The 24,124-nt window shown below is 34.8% G+C and overlaps 1 protein-coding gene across 8 annotated transcripts in view; it reads right to left on the reverse strand.

Annotated features, from left to right (window-relative positions):
- CCSER1 (coiled-coil serine rich protein 1) overlaps nt 1-24,124 on the reverse strand; it is an 845,607-nt gene that overhangs the window by 482,226 nt on the left and 339,257 nt on the right. For all 8 annotated transcript variants that reach the window (XM_064285541.1, XM_023553241.2, XM_023553242.2 and 5 more), the window contains one exon: nt 19,567-19,687. In XM_064285541.1, the coding sequence (XP_064141611.1) occupies nt 19,567-19,687 (121 nt within the window). The remainder of the gene's footprint in view (nt 1-19,566; nt 19,688-24,124) is intronic.

Consider the following 24,124-nt stretch of genomic DNA (forward strand, 5'->3'; position numbering starts at 1 on the left):
CTTTGTTCTGTTGTGCATAGGGTTGGTATGGGTCAGAATCAACTCAACAACACCGAACAACAACAATCACAACGGGGCTGGAAAAACTTTGTCATAGTCGGGATTGGTTATCAAGACAGTCATGTAAGCCCAGGTGAAGGGATGATACAAAAAAATTTAAGTGCAAACCATATGAGTAATTGGCTCATATCAACATGAATCCATGGGCCTGTCCAAAAATCAAGGATAAGCCTGTGAAGGAGAAAGAAGAGTTTGACTTAATCACTATCAATCAATGTTCCAAATTTCATTATACATGCACAATCTTTGCCGAGTAATCAAAGAAATTTAAATAGGCAGTAGGTGGGAGAAGTTCCATCAGCAGGAAGGGCAATATTTCATGGTAAGTACTGAGTAAGAAACACATTTTTTGTTTGTTTGTTTTTAAACTAGGGAATACATTAAGTACAAGTATTTAACACATAACCTAAATCAAACCAGCTGCCATCAGTTGATTCCCACCATGGTGACCCCATGAGAATCACAGTAGAACTGTGCTCCACAGGGTTTTCAATGGCTGATTTTTTGGAGGTAGAGTGCCAGGTCTTTCTTCTGAGGTGTTGCTGAGTGGACATAAGCCTCCAACCTTTCAGTCAGCAGCCTAGTACTTTAACTGTTGGCATCACCCAGGGACTGTATTTTGCAAATAACAGGCACTTAAAAAACTGTCAAATTAATGTTGTGGAATAGGGCGTGAATTTAGCTGCAGGATAATATGACCAGAAAATCTGAAACTAACATGTATACTTCATAATTAACGTTATATTTTAAAACTTGAATCTTATTGATAAAGTCTTTCCTAATAATTAGTGTTTTAATAGTTATTACATAATCATCGACTTATCACTTGCAGAAAGACTCTTAAAAACTGATCGTTATAGTTAAATAAAATGCCTATTCAAGAAAATGGTGCCTAATTTTAATCTTTTTCTCGATTTCTGCCTCTCTTTTAAAAGTCTTAAGGGGCACTTCTATTTATTACATATGACCTTTACAATAAAATAAGACTTATAAATATTTAAAGCATATATAGAGAATTTCTATTTTAATTCTATTTGTGACGTGAAAATGAAGCTTTCAAGAATATGAGGCATGATATAATCACTTTATGGAAAACAATCCTTTGCTACAGTATAGACAAGACTTACAATTTTTATCATCTAGAATGTATGGCACCTGTCTACATTGAAATAATATTAAACCAGGCAATCTTTGACAGAATAATCACACAAAGACATTGACTTGAAGGCAGTAAGGCTTTGTAACTTTTACGTCAAACTAGTTATACATCAGGTTTTATGAGTACTTACTCAACTTAGGCTTTATCAATAATGCTGATATTCAGAATTTAATAAGCAATTTGTAAAAGATAGTGTTTCTGCTTCTTTCACTGGTTGTCGGTACTAAAAAAACAACTTTAAGGCTCAATCACAGCAAGTATATTAAAGCTCATGGGTGATAAATGTGCTCCATAACATCTGTTGTTTACAACTTTTCTTTCTCAACCTTCCTTGCTCTAGTATCCCTATGGAAAGAGTATGTTTTCTCACTTTATTGAGTTAGGACTTGTCCATGAGACGTGCTGTAGCTGATGGAAGGTGGGTAGAAGCGCCAGAACAGTAGTTTTTAACATAGCCTTTAAGAGTTGTTTCATGCTTTCACTCTCCCTCTTGTGCTTCTGTACTCTACCAGAAGAAGAGCAAGTCCTGACGAATTGCTGATGAAAGAATGAGGGGACAAGTATACCAGACCATAACCCAACTCTCAGCCAAAGCCAAGCTAAACTGATTCCAGACAAGCAAAGCAGAATCACAACTGACCCCAAAACCCATCAGTACTGAGATGTGGAGTTGTTTGTTAGGTAGTATTAACCCATTGTCACTGAGTCAATTCCAATTCACAGCAACCCTATAGGACAGAGTAGAACTGCCCCAGAGGGTTTCCAAGGCTATAATCTCTATAAAAGGAGACTGCCACATCTTTTTCTCATGGAGTGGCTGGTGGGTTAAAATCGCTGACCTTGTGGTTAGCAGCCGAGTGCTTAACCACTGTGCGATCAGGGCTGCTTTATGCAGTCTTAGCACAACAAAATATAATATAGTACTTTGTATCTTCCTTTTTGCTTTACACTGATTTTCTCTATTTATTTCTAAGTTATCATGAATTATACATATTTGTGTTGTGCTACATCTTAATTTTTTATGGATTTTAGCTAAAAAGCATATTTTTAGTCTTCACAATTAAACCATCCTCTATTTACAGAGTACCTCAAAATTTCCTCCAAATAGTCTGTAAAAGCAAATTATTTAAGATGACATTTTAAAAAATCCTTTGGATATATATAAGTGGAATGTGTTCTCAGTCTCAGTTATAAAGAGGATGTAATCATATATATCCCATAACTAATATATCCCATACTTATTAATACTAATTAATGGTTCTGACTTGCTTTCTCTTCATAGTATATTACAGGAATTACCTAACAGTTAAATACGCTCTTCTTTGCATGATACTGTGTAAACTGAAATCCACGCATATCAGATCTGGGTCTTCACTTTTACACAGTTTTGTGGTAGCACAGATTTAATCAAAGTGAGGACAGGGCTCCAATATGCATGCATTTCAGTGAAATGTGGGAAATTGACAAATGTATTGTTTTCAATTCTGTAGATCAGCCCCCCCATATCAAATGCATTTGCATTAAATCCCAAGCCCTAAGTACATATGTTATTGGGTGAGATAATCTCAAGTACAAATTTTTCTCCTCTGTACTGTTTAATAAATCTGTCACAGATCGTTTTCTGAAAAGTACACAATGATTCTTTTGATGTTACTGAAACTGTCCCTTGATAGCTCCACCTAACTATCACCATAGGAACTAAGGCCATTCTATTAAGCTTCTTTAATTGTTGTTTCTTCAAATGAACTCCATCATGCTTTCACTGAGTCACCCTGGACTGATACCAACTAAATTGTGTTTCAGTAGTACTGTTAAAGTTACCTCATAAAATAAAAAACCCAGTGCCCTATTTATTCTTTGAGAAGTTTCTGTTTATTTTTAAACTCTGGGGAGATAGCCATAATAACTTTTTTTGTGTGTGTGAAAGATATTATTATTTGAATGGATTCCTCCTTTCCTAAGAAATAAAAACATGAATAAATTCATTTATTGTCAGGTTATCTTTCACCATTCTAGTACACTGCTACAGTAGCCTGTTAATCATTGCCCTATCATTTTAAAAGTCAGAGTCCCAGACTGTGTAATTGTGGACCCATTTCTTAATAACTTGGATATTTGATATCTACATTTATAAAATGCTGATCTCTGTTTTATGTAACCTTAGAACTGCCATTAAAAGTAAATGGCATCATGAAAATGTCTATTCTACCAAAAGCGATCTATACATTTAATGCAATTCCAATCCAAATCCCAAGGACATTCTTTAATGAGATGGAGAAACAAATCACCAATTTCATATGGAAGGAAAAGAGGCCCCAGATAAATAAAGCATTACTGAAAAAGAAGAACAAAGTGGGAGGCCTTACTTTTCATGATTTTAGAACCTATTACACCACCACAGTAGTCAAAACAGCCTGGTACTGGTACAACAACACATACATAGACCAATGGAACAGAATTGAGAATCCAGACATAAATCCATCCACATATGAGCAGTTGATATTTGACAAAGGCCCCAAAACAGTTAAATGGGGGAAAAGACAGTCTTTTTAACAAAGGGTGCTGGCATAACTGGATATTCATCTGCAAAAAAATGAAACAAGACCCATACCTCGCTCCATGCACAAAAACTAACTCAAAGTGGATCAAAGACCTAAATATAAAATCTAAAACGATAAAGATCATGGAAGAAAAAATAGGGAAACATGGCATAAGCAGTATACAAAATATGGAAACATGGCATAAACAGTATACAAAACATTATAAAGAATGTAGAAAAAAACTAGATAACTGGGATCTCCTAAAAATCAAACACCTATGCTCATCCAAAGACTTCACCAAAGGGTAAAAAGGCTACCTACAGAATGGGAAAAAGTTTTTAGCTATGACATTTCTGATCAGCGCCCGATCTCTAAAATCTATATGATACTGCAAAAACTGAACTGCAAAAAGACAAATAACCCAATTAAAAAATGGGCAAAAGATATGAATAGACACTTCACTAAAGAAGACATTGAGGTAGCTAACAGATATATGAGGAGATGTTCATGATCATTAGCCATTAGAGAAATGCAGATCAAAACTACATTGAGATTTCATCTTACTCCAACAAGGCTGGTATTAATCCAAAAAACACAAAATCATAAATGTTGGAGAGGCTGTGGAGAGATTGGAACACTTATACACTGCTGGTGGGAATATAAAATGGTACAACCACTTTGGAAATCGATTTGGCGCTTCCTTAAAAAGCTAGAAATAGAACTACCATACGATCCAGCAATCCCACTCCTTGGAATATATCCTAGAGAAGAGCCTTTACACGAACAGATATATGCACACCCATGTTTATTGCAGCACTGTTTACAACAGCAAAAAGATGGAAGCAACCAAGGTGCCCATCATTGGATGAATGGATAAATAAATTATGGAATATTCACACAATGGAATACTACACATCGATAAAGAACAGTGAGGAATCTGTGAAACATTTCATAACATGGAGGAATCTGGAAGGCATTATGCTGAGTGAAATTAGTCAGTTGCAAAAGGACAAATATTGTATAAGCTCACTATTATAAGAACTTGAGAAATAGTTTAAACTGAGAAGAAAACATTTTTTTGTGGTTATGAGAGGCGGGAGGGAGGAAGGGTGGGAGAGGGGCATTCACTAATTAGATAGTAGATAAGAACTACTTTAGGTGAAGGGAAAGACAGCACACAATACAGGGAAGGTCAGCACAATTGGACTAAATCAAACTGTATGATTTGAAGGCCAGCGTACCAGGGGCAGGGGTCTGGGGATCATGGTCTCAGGGCACATCTAAGTCAACTGGCATAATAAAATCTATTACAAAAACATTCTGCATCCCACTTTGAAGAGGGGCGTCTGGGGTCTTAAACACTAGCACGCGGCCATCTAAGATGCATCAATGAGTTTCAACCCACCTGGATCAAAGGAGAATGAAGAACACCAAGGACACAAGGCGATTATGAGCCCAAGAGACAGAAACGGCCACATGAACCAGCGACTACATCATCCTGAGACCAGAAGAACTACATGGTGTCCGGCTATAACCGATGACTGCCCTGACAGGGAACACAACAGAGAACCCCTGAGGAAGCAGAAGAACAGTGGGGTGCAGACCCCAAATTCTCATAAGACCAGACTTAATGGTCTGACTGAGACTAGAAGGACCCCCGTGGTCATGGCCCCCAGACCTTCTGTTGGGCCAGGATAGGAACCATTCCCAAAGCCAACTCTTCAGACATGGATTGGACTGGACAATGGGTTGGAGAGGGATGCTGGTGAGGTGGGCACTTGAGACTATGTTGGCATCTCCTGCCTGGAGGGGAGATGAGAGGGTAAAGGGGGTTAGAAGCTGGTGAAATGGACACAAAAAGAGAGAGTGGAGGGAGAGAGAAGCCTGTCTCATTAGGGGGAGAGTAATTGGGAGTATGTAGCGGGGTGTATATGGGTTTTTGTGTGAGAGGCTGACTTGATTTGTAAACTTTCACTTAAAGCACAATAAAAATTATTTTAAAAAAAGTAAATGGCATCATGGTGTAAGCTATAAATCAATATATACGTTTGTATAATAATTATATTATTATAATTACTCAATCTTTGTTTAATTTTTTAAGTACCAGTATAACAATTAGAGGGCATTCTTTAAGTCAAATAAAATTAATTTTTACAATAAAAATAATAAAATTATAGTGTGGTATTTATTGAGGAAGTTATGTATATATCTATTCATATGAAATATTGTCATCTGTTATTTGTGTGCACAGTTGTCCAAAGGACGAAGCAAAGTCAGTTTAAATGCAGCTGAAGTGCAACTGCCTAAGAGATGGCTAAATGTCCATTTGTTTAGGCTGAAGTGCTAAGTCTTAATAAGTTAATCAAGTTGGGGGTTCAGCACCAAGTTGAACATTAACAATAGCCATGTTAGTCCAAGTCAAATTTATAATAATTGTAAGCCTTCATAGAGCTCTTTAAAGTTTTCAAAGCACTATCTTCTAATCAGAGACCTGGTTTGGTTAGGTGGTTGCTCCTAATCAAAAGGTCAGCGGTTTGAATCCACCAGCCACTGCTTGGAAACCCTATGGGGCAGTTCTGTTCTGTCCTGTAGGGTTGCTATGAGTCGGAATCAACTTGATAGCAATGGGTTGGGTTTTTGGTTTGGTATCATCTAATCACAAACAACTTTTGGTCAGGTTATTGGATATTAACAATTTTAATAAGAGGTAAAAAGAACTCAAAAAATGAGACTTTCTCAGCATATGACCCAAAATGAGTGTTCAAACAGTTAATTCAAGGAAAAACTGGACCAGATTGTAAGGATAGAGAAAATTCAAGCCATTTCAATACTCAGTAGATTAGCAGACAGGATAATATTGAAACCAGATTACGATCAGAAACTAGACATTTAGAAAGCATGTGAAAAAAATGCCAAATTGTAACAAAGAAAAACTGTAAAAATCATAATACCAGGCAAGGAGACCAGAGTCAGAAATCAAGGCAAGGGATGTAGACAGCAATAAAGCTGTGCTAGTTTTTTTTTTTTTTTTTTTAGGAGTTAGAAAAGAATATTATTTTTAACCAGTGGTCATTTCACCCCAGAAGACTTGTTTATTATTTCCTGTCTGTGGCAAAAACTGTTCTGAAAGTATGTTGGAGTTGGGACCATGAGAGTTAAGGTGTGGGGAGTTGATTTAATGGCTGAATTTTATTTTAATGGTCATTTAATAAAAGTATGTGGTTTTCTATAAAAATTCTAGTTATCATTTATTGAATACAACTGTATATTTAGATACATTGCAGCCATTATTTTGTAATTCTTCTAATTGGGCATAGACTCCCAAATTTGTAAGGCCCTGAGATTCAGAGAGATTACGTAGCTTGCTCAAGGTCACCAAATGTTCAAGAATTTGGATAAGAAGCAAAGTTTAAGCCGTTAACAATTCTTATCTACTCAAATTTAGCAAGCCCTCCATTGACAATACAAGCATGCTGACTCCCAGGCATGAGCACTTTAACATCCCATATATTTACTAAACCTGTCTTAAAATGTATAAATCTTAAAAAAAAAAAAAAAACAAAAAAAAACTGACTCTCACTTGCACCTCAAAAGAGGATTTTCAGTTATAAAACTGAGATACAAGATAGTTGTTGTTAGGTGTCATCGAGTCGGTTCCGGCCCATAGAGACCCTATGCACAACAGATCAAAACACTGCCTGGTCTTGCACCATCCTTACAGTCATTGTTATGCTTGTGCTCATTGTTGCAGCCACTGTGTCAATCCACCTCATTGAGGGTCTTCCTCTTTTCCCCTGACCCTGTACTCTGCCAAGCATGATGTCCTTCTCCAGGGACTGATCCCTCCTGACAACATGTCCAAAGTATGTAAGAAGCAGTCTCGCCATCCTTGCCTCTAAGGAGCATTCTGGTTGTACTTCTTCTAAGACAGACTTGTTCATTCTTTTGGCAGTCCATGGTATATTCAATATTCTTCGCCAACACCATAATTCAAACGTGTCAATTCTTCCTCGGTCTTCCTTACTTATTGTCCGGCTTTCACATGCATATGATGCAATTGAAAGTACCATGATTTGGGTCAGGCGCACCTTAGTCTTCACGGTGACAACTTTGCTCTTCAAACACTTTAAAGAGGTCCTTTGCAGCAGATTTTACCCAACGCAATGCGTCTTTTGATTTCTTGACTGCTGCTTCCATGGCTGTTGATTGTGGATCCAAGTAAAATGAAATCCTTGACAACTTTAATATAGTAGAAGATAGTAGAATTCATTTTTAATACATGAGATCATATATTACATTTCTCTATATGGAAATATTTTCTCCTAGTCTTCCTCAGATACACTGGTGTTATGACCTTGCATAATATATTAAAACATGAATCAAAATAATATGCCCCTTGAAAAAAAATTAAAGGTGAAAGAATGGCTTTAGTTTTCAGAGAATAACTAAATCGTGGATTTAGAGAATTACCTATGCACATCATTAATTATTAATCTCAGAACTCAATAAAGTACATGGCATTCTCATTATCTTAGTATTTATCATCCAAGTTATATATCTATAATGCTGTGTAGAGTGAAATCTGTCGTGCAATAAAATATTCATTAGTGAACTGACTACTTGTAAATTAATCTTCCTTCTAAATTTCTGTCTGCCTGTCTCTCTCTCTCTCTATATATATGTATATCTATATTTAGTCCTTAATATCTTTTGAATTGGCTTTCTACCACTTACAGTCTATAAAAAGTTCTGATTAACATAAAAATACACATGAGCATCCTTGCTCTCTTGAAAGTAATTTCTACTGGCACTAGAGGTCATCCACTGTGTTAATAGTGGAAAGGTGGAACAGTAGAACTAAAACCAAACTGTGTCCTTACTGGTGCAACCCACATTATGTACCATGAAGTTATCTTTAAATTCAACCAAGTTTCTGAAGATGGCTGGTTACAGAGCTGTGTGTGCAATACCAGCTGGCAATGCATTTATTTTGCTTTTTTACTTTCATTTTGCTCTCAGTTCCCTATCCATGTTGCACCAAAGTAACTTTAGAATACTCTCCAGGGCCTCTGGTTCAACAAAGACCATTCGGAGCAAAAGATCTTATAATATTTTGCCACTTGCCCAGTCCCATCATGGGCAACTAGGTAAAAAATCATTTCCAGTATTAGGTAGTTTCTAATAAGTTTTCCCCCTACAGGTCAACTAAGGTAAGAAAGAAAATGTGATCGATAATTGGGTACAGCAGATTTAACAATGCAGCCCTTGTTGTTTAATTTTTTTTTTTTTTCCTTAAATAAGAAAAAATGTATTTCTTTGGTGGCACATTAATCTTATAACCATAAAACTTGATCAAGTATTCAGTTTTAGAATTAAATGGTAGCCATTTACCGTGCAAAAATATTTTAAACTGCCAGGTAATTAATGATGTGAAATATATGGAGACAACATTAAATTTAACGCTAAAACTGCTGTCTTTAATTTCAGCTAGTTGCTTCCTATTGTATTTTTCCAACATTATCATTTTTCTGAAAGTAAACTTTGATTTTTCAAATGCTTTCTACCTCATGTTATTTCTATTAAATGACATAGCATGTATACACATTTCAATATAATGCGTAACTTTTCAGTTTTGATTTTTTAGCTAAAAATTATATTTCTTTTAAAATACATGAATATCAAATGGCAAAATGAAAATAAAGGAGAGATTCCTTCTCTTGCATCTCTACATACACTCCCACTCAGAATCGGTAATCATCATATATGGGATTATTTTCATAGTTAAGTTGTAAAGCTGTAGAAATAAAACCAAAAGATAAGACAGAATATCAACATATAACTTCTATGAATCACATTAGTCTAATACTGACTTTAGCATTCACGCACTTAACTTAGTCTTTGACATTATTCAGTCAATCAGATTATTATGAGAAGAAACAAGAAAATAATAGAACATACTAAAACATGCTGTTACTAAGAAAGGAAAAATGTTTATATTTACATCTGGAATTTGGCAAGTTTTAGTTTCAGAGACACAAATGTTCACAGATTGGTGTAAACATAATAGAATGGTTTCTAAACCACTAAAATATTTAAACATAGAAAAATGTTTTAAGAATAAAACAAAACAAAACCTGTTGCCATGGAGTCAATTCTGACTCATAATGACACAACAGGACAGAGTAGAACTGCCCCATGCAGTTTCCAAAGAGCACCTGGTGGATTCGAACTGCTGACCTTTGGGTTAGCAGACATAGCTCTAAACCACTACACCACCAGGGTTTCCATTTTCTTAAGGTCAGACATTCAGTTTATGAAATAACTGGGTCATGATCCCAGTTTTTATCTTTTAGTTTAATGTTCTTCCCACTACATGGCATAGCTGCCTCTTTATTTACATTTAAAACAAATCAACAAGACCTTGATATTTTAGAACACTGTTTTCTAGTTTCCAATCCCACACAAGAAGGGATTACAATTAGATTCAATTTAATAATGTGTAATGAACTACTGTATTTAAAAAATGTAATATTTGATTAAAAAAATTGGTAGAGAAGATAAATAACAATTTGGCACTATAGTAACTTTTCAGGAATTCCAAAAGCACAAGATGTATTCGTTATACTCAACCATCCCATTCGAACAGCGAATAACAACAACCAATAAAAGACAAAACTATTTTCAGTAAGATTAGGGGAAAAAAAATCATCCCTAGGGTTAAATTATAACTGATATGGAATTATTTAAAACCTAGAAAATGTACATAAAAATAATTCGTATGAAAACATACAAGCTTTTAAAATCTTTTGTTATACCTTAATTCTGCTACATTAAAAATATAAATGAGAAGTGCCCTGGTGGCACAGTGGTTAAGCTTTTGGCTGCTAACCAAGAGTTGGTGGTTTGAACCCACCAGCCGCTCCACGGAAGAAAGATATGGCACTCTGCTTCTGTAAAGATTTACGTGGGGCAGAAAACCCGACAGGGAAGTTCTATTCTGTCGCTATAAGACTGTGTGTTGGAATTGACTCAATGGCAGTGGATTTTTAGATAGCTCCACAATCTTGCAGTAATTGATCAAGTCAAAGTTAAAAGTATCTAGATTATTTTGACTATACTGTATTTTGAGTCACTGAATTATATTATGTGATAAAACACATGACATTTTAAATGGGTACACTGGTTGGGGAGAAAAACTCATCATTTCTTTTTTCTAGCTTTTTTTTTGTTTTTTAAATTCTGCCTTTTTATTTCTTGACCAAATATGTAATGTTAGCCTTACTGACATGAGCTTAAACCATGAGCTTAGTACAAGTTATTTTCCAAAAAAATGTACAAATAGTGAAACTAATTCCTCCCCCCAAAAATCTTACAATTAGCTGGTAACGCAAATGACACTAGGACAGAAACATTAAAAAAAACAATTTTTGTTTTATTCTTGGTTCATTTGAGGAGAAATATACGCATAAATGAAGAGGTACTGATTGATTTTGATAAGCAACAGTGAAGAGTTCTATCACTTAAGTTTTTCAATTTATTCTGTTTATTTGCAAATGCTAACCATCTTTAACATTATTGGTTTATAATGACATTCATATATTTTAGATTGTAAAAGACTATGAAAAGAACTGAATATGAAAAAACAAAAATACGTATAGTATGTCAGATTCGAAATTTAGTAATGTAACTGATAAGAAAGTCTTCCTCTTTTTAGATAGTCATCTTGAACAAGTTACTTAATTTCTGTGTCCTTCATTTCCTCAGCTATAACCTGAGATAATAATGGCAACCTGAGATAATAATGGCACCAAACTCATGAGGCTGCTGTAAGCCTTAAATGAGTTTATATTTGCAAAGCTTAGAATAGTGCCTGACACATAATATGAGTTATATAAGTGTTATTGAATAAAAAAAGTATTGTTTTAGACAATACATTTGTAAATCAAAAATAATTCTCTAATACCTACAACACACAAAATCATGTGATAAGCATCTGAAATTTACCAAAAAAAAAAAAAAAAAAACTGATGGAAAATGTCCTCAAAAAATGTCTGTCCTTTATTGTGCGGTGAGAGGCAGAGGAGAAAGTAGGTAGTTATAATTTCGTCTAATAAGTATATGGTAAACCAAAAAAAAACTCATTGCTGTCGAGTAGATGTGCTCAGAGAGTACTACAATTACACCTTAGAGTCAATTAGCCTATAAGCACCTTGATTTTTTTCATCAGTCGCGGAGATCCTTTAAGTCAAAGAGAGTTTAAAGTATTAATGAGTGTTTATTAGATATTCCTCTACAAAGGAAAGAAGAAAGGTAGACTCTTCCACATTTTACAACAGGCTGTCCTGGACTTTGGCACATTCAACTATTCTATGAGGTTTGTGTTACTGATATTTATTCACAAATAGAACTATGTCTCAGAAAAACAGAGACTTGCCTAGTCCCAGAGTTGGCATTCAGGTTCTTGGACTCTTCCTTCAGACATCTTTCTTTTCCACCCTGTATAGCATCCTTTCACCATACTTATTCCATCTGTATGCTAAGCAAATAATCCAAGAAGCTGGGCTATATGAAGAAGAATGTGGCATCGGGATTGGTGGAAGACTCATTAACAACCTGTAACATGCAGATGGCACAACCTTGCTTGCTGAAAGTGAAGAGGACTTGAAGCACTTACTGATGAAGATCAAAGACTACAGCTTTCAGTATAGATTACACGTCAATATAAAGAAAATAAAAATCCTCACAACAAGCAACATAATGATAAATGGAGAAAAGATTGACATTGTCGAGGATTTCATGTTACTAGGATCCACAACCAACACCCACGAAAGCAGTAGTCAAGAAATCAAACGATGTATTGCATTGAGCAAATCTGCTGCAAAAGGCCTCTTTCATGTGTTAAAAAACAAAGATGTCACTTTGAAGACTAAGGCATGCCTGACCCAAGCCATGATATTTTCAATCACCTCATATGCATCAGAGAGCTGGACTATGAATAAGGAAGACTGAAGAAGAATTGATGCCTTTGAATTATGGTGTTGGCAAAGAATATTGACTACACCGTGGGCTGCTAGAAGAATAAACAAGTTTGTCTTGGAAGAATTGCAGCCAGAGTGCTCAATGAAAGCGAGGATGGAGAGACTTCATCTCACGTACTTTCGACATGTTATCAGGAGAGACCAGTTCCTTGGAGAAGGACATCATGCTTGGTAAAGCAGAGGGTCAGAAAAAAAGAGAAAGGTCCTCAACAAGATGGATTGACACAGTGGCTTCAACAATGGGCTCAAAAACAGCAACAATCGTTGAGGATGGGGCAGGACCTGGCAGTGTTTCATTGTGTTGTATATAGGGTCACTAGGAGTCAAAGCCAACTCGAGGGCACCTATCAACAACAATGGCAAACTTGCTGTTTGGATAGCTTTAATTATAGTTGGTTACAAATTAGTTCTTAAAATACATGCTTAATAATGAAACTGGTTGCCCACAATGTGCCAAGCATTGTGGCAGATGATTTCCATGAATTAGGATATTATTTCCTCAGAAGATCCAGTTCTTAGGCCTCAGCTCAGAATATTTTACATGAAGAAACTTGTAAAAGCATAATTTACCAAGGTCTGTTCCCTTTAAGAAAACATTTAATCTAGGGAATGTAACAGACAAGAGGGAAACACTACAGAACTGATTAAATTCCATGCAACATATGTGAATATTAAGTATTCCAATATTAAATAAGTTAATATTAAAATATTAACAGCAGCTATGCATTAATCTAACCTAATATTTTTAATTCAATAATGTTGCACAACTAAATACTGAAGGTTGGTTCTACTTCCTAAATTATAGATAATGTATTTTTATCTCAAACATGAAGGCACTGGGTTATAATAAAAATAATTCTCAGATATTTATTGATCATCTACTAGTTATTATTATCCTAACTATTACAGAAGATAAAAAAATTAGGCAATATTTTTGGTAAAATGTACTCCATCTAGAGATGAAAAAAGTTAACACTTCCTAAAAAAAGAGAGAGACAATCACATGTCACTAGTAGATAAGCTGGAAAAAATATCTAAAATTATATATTTCATAGAACATAATTATCTAAATTATGTGTGTTATAGACCTTTCTCCCCTACCCTGACCCCAACTTCCTCATACAAGCACTATTACTACCTTTTATTGTTTTTCTAATAGGTGCCGGGCACTATTCTACCTATTTTACATTTAAATATTCAATATTTAAAAACAACCTAACAAAACAGATGCTACTGTCCTTATTTCACAGATAAGGAAACTTGATTTCAATAAGATTAATAACTTGTTCCATGTCATCTAGCCACTAATTGGAGAAAATACATCAGATTTCAAAGTTCATGCTCTTTCTAGTAGTCTTTGCTAGCCCTCCTGGAAGGGGAAAAATAATAAATTAATATTGAGTAATACAGCATTTTTTTTAAAAAATGTTATTAGAAGATTTTTAGAAGATTAATTACAGGATAAACTAAAGTATAATATCTCTTTTATCAGAAACTATAATTTTGTCATAGGATGATGTTAGTAAGAGCAGTTGAGAGTTGGCAACATGTCTTTTTCTGAGCTTAAGAGCTACTTTCCCAACCACAGTGGTGTACCTGCAGTCTTTTCTGGTGAGCTGATAAATTGTTTTTATATTACACTATAAAGAGTACAACAGCATTGTACTGCACTGGTGAACTGAAACACTTCAATCACTTTACCAGGTTTTCCCAATTCACCTGAAAAATCGCATTTGTGTGTTCAATGTGCAAAGAACAATGTCAAAACAGATGCACATGTTACAGCAGGATTTCTTGAATTGACAGGTTGACTGCACTAGAGACCAAACATTATGAGTCACTGAGGGCCAATAAACAGCACCAAGCCGAAATAACAATACTGTCAATCAAGAAGAGCAGATTGTCTGTTTTTTTTTTTTTTTTTTTTGTATTAAAACTAACTGGTTCTTGAGTAACATGTGAAGTCTGAAAACAACCAACTTCTTTAGGTTTTCTTTTTATTTTAATAAACCAATAAATGATGAGACCACATCTTTCAATAAGATGAATATAAGATACTATAAAACATGGAAGGATGAAGGCACTTAGTTCTCTCATATGTCATACCAATTGATGTAGCTTGAATGATGAAACACCAAGCCTGTTTCCCTTTCCTTCTAACCCTTGGCTCCTTCTTACACACATAGAGCCTCACAAGCCTGCAGGGGAATGTCCCAGAGGCCCCCTAAACTCTGTCCACCCCTCCGTTGATTTGCTCAGTGGCCCCGTGGGTTGTGGTTGTGCAACCCTAGAGTAGGTGGTAGGGGCAGACCATTTGAGCAATCCAGGGTCCCAAATATTTGCTAACTAAAAGGATGGAGGTCCTAGTCAAACCCAGAGAGGACTCAGAAGAAAGGCCTAGTTATCTACATCAGAAAAATCAGCCTTTGAAAGCCCTAAGGAATACAGTTCTGTTTTTTTTTTTTTTCTAATTTTGAATTAAATTTAAGAAAATATTTATTGTTCCTCCTAAATTATCACACACTCTATTAACATTCCCCAAATATTAACATACTCTCAATCACATATCCCCGAATTTATTTTCACAAAGTAATATCGATGTAACAGTAAACCTGATTCAACTTTAGATAATCACAAGCCTAACCAATATTTATGCTTCACATTGAACAAATAGCATATCCTGCTTTTATACTGTGATTTACCTTTTTACGTGCATGTTTTATCTCTTCACCTAGATTGTAACATCCTCAGAAACAAATTGTCTTACACGTTCCTTCTTAGGTACAATCTTACATATTCTGAAGCCCATATACTGAGAAGATTATTCTAGTTCTTCTTAGCAAGAGATTTGCTGAGTTCTGAATTTGGTAAGTCAATCAGTCATATGGAAACCCTGGTGGCATAGTGGTTAAGAACTACCGCTGCTAAACAAAAGGTTGGCAGCTCCAATCCACGAGGTACTCCTTGGAAACTCTATGGGGCAGTTCTACTCTGTCATATAGGGTTGCTGTGAGTCAGAATTAACTCAACAGCAATGGGTATTTTGGGTTTTCATCAGTCATATATTTCAAAGATACAATGGCATATGAATTTATTGTGTGAAGCCTGTAAAATTAGAGGGAGGATAGTTAAGGAAGTAATTTCATCCTGAATTAAGAGGAAATATTGGGTATGCATAGACAATGTCTCAATTTTCACTATTCTACTACCTTAGTATTATACTGGTGGGTTATCATTTTTCCTAAAGGGAAGTTGAAAAAACACTAAAGTAAAATCACACTGGGCTTTGGTAACTTCATCCATAAAACCGTGATGTAGCTATATACCCAATATATTTGTTGTAAAAATCACAGAATTCATATTTTCTTGCTTTCATATTATGTTTCAAACATTGTACTAAGAGTTATATAAAGTAACTTCTGCATTAAAAAAAAAAAGCTGTGGTTAAGATCATTTCAAAAAACCTGTTCAAGCCCTGAATCTTTAACCATCGAATTATAGTGCCTCTCAATATCACAGTAAGGGTCTATAATATGAAATAAAACTAAGCAGGTGAAAAGATCATTTAAAACAAGAAGAAATGATACACGTATTGTTAATATACTATTCCAATATCTGAATTTAACAAAGAAATTCAGAAATTTAAAACTAGTGTTAATAACATAGCTGCCTATACTGAACATCCATTGCTTTGACTTCCAAGCACCTACCCTCACCTTTTATCAACATCACCCACATTTCATGTGTGGAACTGCCTTTCCCTCTCAACTTCACCTTCTGCTCCAGAGTTTGTCTTGTGACCTGGTTTTAGTCAATTACACCATCAAATACTCCTGGGCACAGCAATTGCTTCAGGACAGTCATATCGAACAAGGTAAGTTAGTCAAAGCCAATGATATTCAAATCAGAGGCTTTTTTCTTTGTTAGTTATACAGAAAAATTAACCATCTCTTTCCACTGTATTTGGTGAAAAGACAAAAATGCATCCCTGTTACGACTGAGGGGAATATTGTCACCATAAGAGGATCTTCCATGAAAACAGAAACAACGGAGAGAAAAGTAAACCAAAGAGATGGAGACAGAGAGACTGACCCTTGATAGCATCATTTAAGTAGCAGATACAAATATATTCAAGAAAAATACTACCCCTGCACTTCTTAATTACAAGAATCAATAACCACCACCAGGCTTGATTTTTCTGAAACCAGATTTCCAATTAATCATTGTATCTTTGCATTTATATTGTGTTCCTTCACATATTCAAAATGGTAATTTAATTCTCAAAAAATGGTGAGAGATATGTGGGATGTATGTAATCTCCATTTATGGATGACCGGTATTTGAATAAATTCATTAAGATCACAACTAAGCATGTTTGTTAGAAAAACTTTAAGAAATATGAGATATATATGACTCCTCTGCTGTTTCAAATGGAAAGAATATAATAGAGACAGTAAACAAGTAATCAATAACTGAATGTGAGATGCTGGAAAGAAAATACACCAAAAATTTACATTAAGAAAAACAATGTTAGCTTTACATAAATAAGGAGCCCTGGTGGTGCAGTGGTTAAGAGCTCAGCTACTAACCGAAAGGTTGGCAATTCAAAACCTCCAGCCACTCTGCAGGAGAAAGATGTGGCAGTCTGCTTCCCTAAAGATCTACAGCCTTGGAAACCCTATGGGGTGGCTCTACTCTGTCCTGTAAGGTTGCTATGAGTCGGAATCAATTTGATGGCAAGAGGTTTGGTTTTTGGTTTTACATAAATGGGGAAATCTGAAAGAATCAAACATTTAAGGAGACTAGAGAAGATAATTCGGTTTTAGATACATATAATTAACATGAGATTCTAGTAGGACACCTAGTTAGACAAGTCAGTTCAGTAACTAAGAATTAAACACATTCAGAAAAGACTTCAGGAAAGGAAGTCACCTGTAAGTTATCTGTGATGTGCACAGCTGAAATTATGAAAGGAGAAAACTCAACTAACACTTTCAAAGATTGTTAGATTTCAGGTCCTTTACCAGTATCATCTCACATAATACTGTGACCTGGAAGGGTGTGTGTGATATCATCTTACTTAACAGGTGAGGAAGGGAAAGTTGAGAGAGGATAAATAAAATGTCCACAGTTTCAGCTAATATATAGCAGAGTTAAGATTTTAACCAGGTCTCTCTGACTCAAAAAAACAAAAACAAAACTCATACATTATTTCTCTCTCCCCAGTATGAATTAATAATATTGTTGAAGGGCAATGTTTAAATAAGAAAGCGGATTTAGAGAATACAGAAGAATTTCACACTGGAACTAGGGTAACAGGGAGAAAGGGAATAGCCAGTTTAACAAACACTGTCTGATTTAATATACATCCCAGAATAAAAAAGAATCAATATTTATGAAGTAGATGAAGACTGGAAAAATGACATTTGATTTAAGCAAATAACACTACCAATTTTGGTCACCTGAAAGATAATTAAAAAGAATTTAAAATTCAGTTTACAAATATGTAGGTAACTTATGTAAACTCATATTGATTTCAGGAAAATACCTTTGAATTTTCTAATATAATTCAATTGACAATATGAGATGTAATTTTTCTCCTGTCAGTCAAAAAATAGCTTTTATAATGTAAAAACTAGACTCTCTTAAGAGCAGTTAATTTTTTTTTTTTGGTGTATATTAAAATTGAATTACAATTATCACTTTCTGATTTTGTTAGTATTTCTTTTCTCTATAATGAGAATATTAATACTGAATACTTTCATGCAGTCAAAAATACACATTGTTCCATTTGAATTCAACATTATTGAATATAATATCAAGGGATTTTTTCAATTGATTCACAAAGTGTATCAAGCTCCATTATTCTCCAGGAAATTCTGTCCTCTCTGAGCTTATTATCCACACAAAAACATGTAAGAGACAAACATACTATGTAATACAATGGGGAAAAGACAATAGATGCAGCAAGTTAGAGCACACCTTGTTCAGAGGCCGTCAGCCAGGAAGCAATCCTTAGCACCACTTGTACCTGGCCTGGTCTCCAATCTGAGATTTTACAGCAGGCATAGAATCGTTTTCACAGGAAATTCCTCAGTATGCTTTTCCTTTTTGTTTATTTAATGCATAACTAAACGTAATCCTAACTTGAGATTTCAGGTCTATGTATTTTACTTTTGTTACCATGAATTCTCAGTTGTCCATTACGAGAATAAAAATTATCATTTATTTAATATAAGATGAAATTTAAATGATAGCTTGAACTGTTGAAGTGATGAAAATATGGAACTATTAGTGTATAGTTTTAATTTAGAATAAAAGCATTTAAAAATGAAAATGTTTCTCCCCTATAAAAATGCAAATGAACTTTTTAGTCTAAGAAGTTTATAGTAACAAAAAGCGATGACAGTTTACAAAAGCCTGGGACTATAAAATAAACAATCCAAGAACAGTACAATCACAATCATGGTGTTAAAGAAAACAAGTGCTTCAGTGTACTTACCAATTTTTGTAAATAAGGTAACAAAAAAATGAAATGAATGATATATGGTTTAAACACATGATGTTAGGATAAAAAAATGATTCATTGTGGCAAATTAGAATAGACTGATTAAAAATAAAAGTTGTACAAAATGTATGTTTATTAACAAGTCCTTTTAACATATTAATATTAACATATTCATTTTAAATCACAATTTCTGAGCAAAATAATCCTGATAGTTATATAACTGATTGTGCAGGGCTCTGAAAAAACAACTGAATAACTTACTGTTTGGAAGGCTCAGGAAATTTCAGTTCTTCTCTTTTCCTCATTTCCATTGGTGGATCCATAGGAGTGAGAACGACAGCAGCACATGAAACTATAGAGTGGTACGAATCCTCCTGGCAAACTGTTTTTTTAAAAAAAAATTGTAAATGTCAAAACAATATATCAACTATTCTCACTTACCTTCCCTCCTTTTTTATTTTCAGTCAAATAAAAGAGATAATTCAACCAAAGCATTAATTATCATTAAATTATCCCTAATTATTTTCCACTCTAAGTCTTTTACTTACTAACTGCAGGACCTTGGGTGGTTTTTCCTTTTTTTTTAAGCCACACAGTCAAAAAGATATTGTCAACACTTTATAGTTCATTAAATAAAAAGAAAATGCTTTTCATTAGAAAATGACATAAACACAGAAAAGTGCACAAATCATATGCATACAAATAAACGAATCTTTACAACATCAACACGCCATTTAATCTGTATCCAGATCAATAAACAGTGCATTACAAGCACCCAGGAAACCCCTGTGGTGTCCTTTCCCAATCATTATTCTAGCTTCCAAACATAACCACTACTATTACTTATATCACCACCCTAGGTGGCACAAACGGTTTGTGCTCAACTACTCCCCCAAAGGTTGGATGGTCAAATCCTCTCAGGATCAGCAGGGAAGAAAGGTCTGACTATCTGCTTCCATTAAGATTACAGCCAAGAAAACCCTATGGAGCAGTTCTAATTTGTAACACATGTGGTGGCCATGAGTCAGAATCAACTCCACGGCAGCAAGTTTTTCTTTTTTTGGTTCTGCCACACATTAGTTTTGTCTCCTTTTAACCTTTATTTAAATGCAATAATACTCTTTTGTGTATGTATTCTTTTATGTGTGGTTTATGTCAATCAATATATGTTTGTAAGGAAAACTCATTAACAACCTGCAATATGCAGATGACACAACCTTGCTCACTGAAAGTGAAGAGGACTTGAAGCACTTACTAATGAAGGTCAAAGACTACAGCCTTCAGTATGGATTACACCTCAACATAAAGAAAAAAATCCTTACAACTGGACCAATAAGCAATATCATGATGAATGGGGAAAATATTGAAGTTGTCAAGGATTTCATTTTACTTGGATCCACAATCAACGCCCATGGATTCAGCAGTCAAGAAATCAAAAAGACGCATTGATTTAAAATGTTAAACCATTTAAATGTATTTAAAGTGTTAAAAAGCAAAGATGTCACTTTAAGAACTAAGGTGTGCCTGACCCAAGTCATGGTGTTTTCAATCACCTCATATGCATGCAAAAGCTGGGCAATGAATCAGGAAGGTTGAAGAAGAACTGATGCCTTTGAATTACAGTGTTGGTGAAGAACACTGACTATACCATGCACTGCCAGAAGAAGGAACAAATCTGTCTTGGAAGAAATACAACCAGAAGCTCCTTAGAAGCAAGGATGGTGAGACTTCATCTGTGAGAACTTTAGACATGTTATCAGGAGGGATCAGTGAAAACGAAGAAGACCCTCAATGAGATGGATTGACACAATGGCTGCAACAATGGGTTCAAGCATAACAACAAAGAGGATGATGCAGAACTGGACAGTATTTCATTCTGTTGTACATACAGTTGCTACGAGTCAGAACCAACTCGACAGCCCCTAAGACAACATGTTTGTAAGATCCATTCATATGTAGCAGTAATTTGTTCATTTTTATAGCTATGAAATTTTCTATTATATGAATATACCACAATTTATTTATACCTTCTATTGGAGACAGATAACTTGGATTGTTTTGCAAGATACTTGGGGATATTTCAAAGTCATATCTATAAACATTCTTATACATTTTTTTATATAGAAATAGGTTTCTATTGGAAAACTAGCTAGAAACTGGAACTGTTCCTAGTATGTATTTGTATGCTCAGTTTTAGCAGATACCACCAAAGTTTTCCTAATTTATTGTACCAACTTGCATTCCCATCAACAGAATGAGAATCCCAGGTGTTCTATATCTTCATTAACACTTCATTTTGCCAGATTTTTATTTTTAAAATTTAAGCGATTGTAATAACTTTCTATTGCTATATAACAAACCATCACAAATTTAGCAGCTTAAAACAACATCCATTTATTATGTCACAGTTCAGTAGGTCAGAAATCCTAACAGGTTCGGTTAAGTTCTCTGCTAAGAGCCTCACCAAGCCAAAGTCAAGGCTATAAATCTGCTGATAAGCTTGTTCAAGTTGTTAGCAGAATTCTGTTCCTTGAGGTTGAAGGACTCAAGTCTCTGTTATCTTGCTAGCTACTGGCTAGCGAAAAATCTCAGCTTTTATTAGTCACAGGTCATTAGCACGTGGCTCCTTTCATCTCGGCAACAGAGAACTTTCCTCAAAAGGAATCCTTTTCATGCTTCCAGCCTCTCAGATATCCTTTTCTGCTACCAGCCAAAGAAAACTCTCTGCTCAAAGGGCTCAGGTTAGGCTTATTTATCTCATGCACAGGCAGAAAACATGTAGTTGTGCTGTCTCCTTGTTTCCCAGCGATAAACTCCCACAACATTTTACGAAAATAAATAGTGTAATCTAAAGAAGAAATCGGCCAAAAAATGAAAGTGCTACAAGGAAATGAAAAGTGATAATGCTGGAAGTAAAATCTGAATGGAACATAAATGAAAGGCTGATAATAAATGACCTAAGTACCCACTCTGAGAACTAAAAAAAAAAAAAATTTGCCATCAAGTTGATTCCAACTCATGGCGACCCCATGTGTGTCAGAGTAGAACTGTGCTCCACAGGGTTTTCGATGGTTGATTTTTCAGAAGAAGACTGTCACAGGCCTTTCTTCCGAGATGACTCTGGGTAGACTTGAACCGTCAACATTTCAGTTAGTAGCTGAGTGCTTAACAGTTTATGTTACCCAGTGATTTCTTCAAAAACAAAAACATCCGTTACTGTCAAGTCAATTCTGATTCATAGTGACCCTATAGGACAGAGTAGAACTGCCCCACAGGATTTCCAAGGAGTGGCTGGTGGATTTGGATTCAAACTGCTGACCTTTCAATTAGCAGCCAAACTCTTAACCACTTTGCCACCAGGGCTCCTCAAGAAGTAAAAGAGTGGAGGGCAAAACTTACAAATTAAATTCCCCAGATATAGAAGAAAGCAAATAATAAAGATGAGAGATGACATTAATGAAAGATTGAAAAAAAGATACAATAGGAAATATATATAAAGAAAAAGCAGTTATTTTTAAAGACCAAGAAAATTGATAGACTTCTGGTAAGGCTGATCAAGGAAAACAAAAGAGAAGACACAAGTCATCAGTATCAGGAATGAAAATGAGAACAGTTACCACTGTTCCTACAGAAATTCAAGAAGTTAGTAAGTTGATAAATTTTGCAATTTGTATAAAATGGGAAACCATTATTATGGACTGCCAAATGCAAAAATATAGAAAAGGCAAATTACCAACATTAGTAATGAAAAAGGGAATATTACCACGAATCTGAGGTGTTGGTAATGGTCTCAAGTGCCGATCCTTCTCTTACTCTCATACTGTGATATCTACTCTTTGGAAAGCAATTCAGCAACATGTATCAATATGCTTAACACTGTTTATGTATTTTGATCAAGTAATTTCACTTATAGTTATCTATCCCAACAACATGATTGGACATTAGAGACATTCAGAAGAGTAAAACTCATAACCCAAATTAAATTAAAAAAAAAATCCATATAAGGGAATATTTTTCATGCACAAATCATTATTTTTGACTAATAAGTATATATGAAGCTAAAATATTCTAAAGATTAAGTGAAGGAAAACAAATACATATGATTCCACATTTCCATTAAAAATACACAGTTAAGCAAACTAAAGACAAATATATCAAAATTTTTAAGGGGAATAAAATTCAGGTTATTAAGCTGTAAGTGATTTCATTTTCCTCTGTATAGTTTTCAGTGTCTCAAATTTCCTATGGTGATCATTTCTTACTTTTATAAACAGAAAAAAATGAAACATATATTAAAATAGAGTAGATGGTCAGATCTGTAGAAGAGTGACATTAGCCACAAAACAATGGAATTTCTTGAAATTCCTTCCAGAAAACTATTTTTCTGATCCATTCAGGTTAAATTTCATTTTATTTGCTGACCTCACTCTTCTTGCCCCCCCAAAATACACTTCAGAACGCATTGTAAGTAACTAATTTAGTTGGTCATTCTAAAGTTGTTAAAGAGATAGTGACTTGGTAGATTCTCCTCAAATTAATGCATTTACGTATTACCAAGAGTTCTTAAATTTTAATCTAAGCAATTGATTCATATCAGCAAGTTTGTTGTTGTTAGTTGCCTCAAAGTTGGCTCCAACTCATGGCAACTTTATGCACCATCTTCATGTATATTTGAATACATTGTTGTATCTATTGTGTCAATCCATCTGATTGAGGGTTTCCTTCATTTTTGTTCTTTTCTAGCATCTGGTCTTTCCTAATGACGGGTCCAAAGTAAGTGAGCCGAAGGCTTGCCATTCTCACTACTTAAGAGCAAGTT

Source organism: Loxodonta africana, chromosome 5 (assembly GCF_030014295.1).
Source record: "Loxodonta africana isolate mLoxAfr1 chromosome 5, mLoxAfr1.hap2, whole genome shotgun sequence".
Lineage (NCBI taxonomy): Eukaryota > Metazoa > Chordata > Mammalia > Proboscidea > Elephantidae > Loxodonta > Loxodonta africana.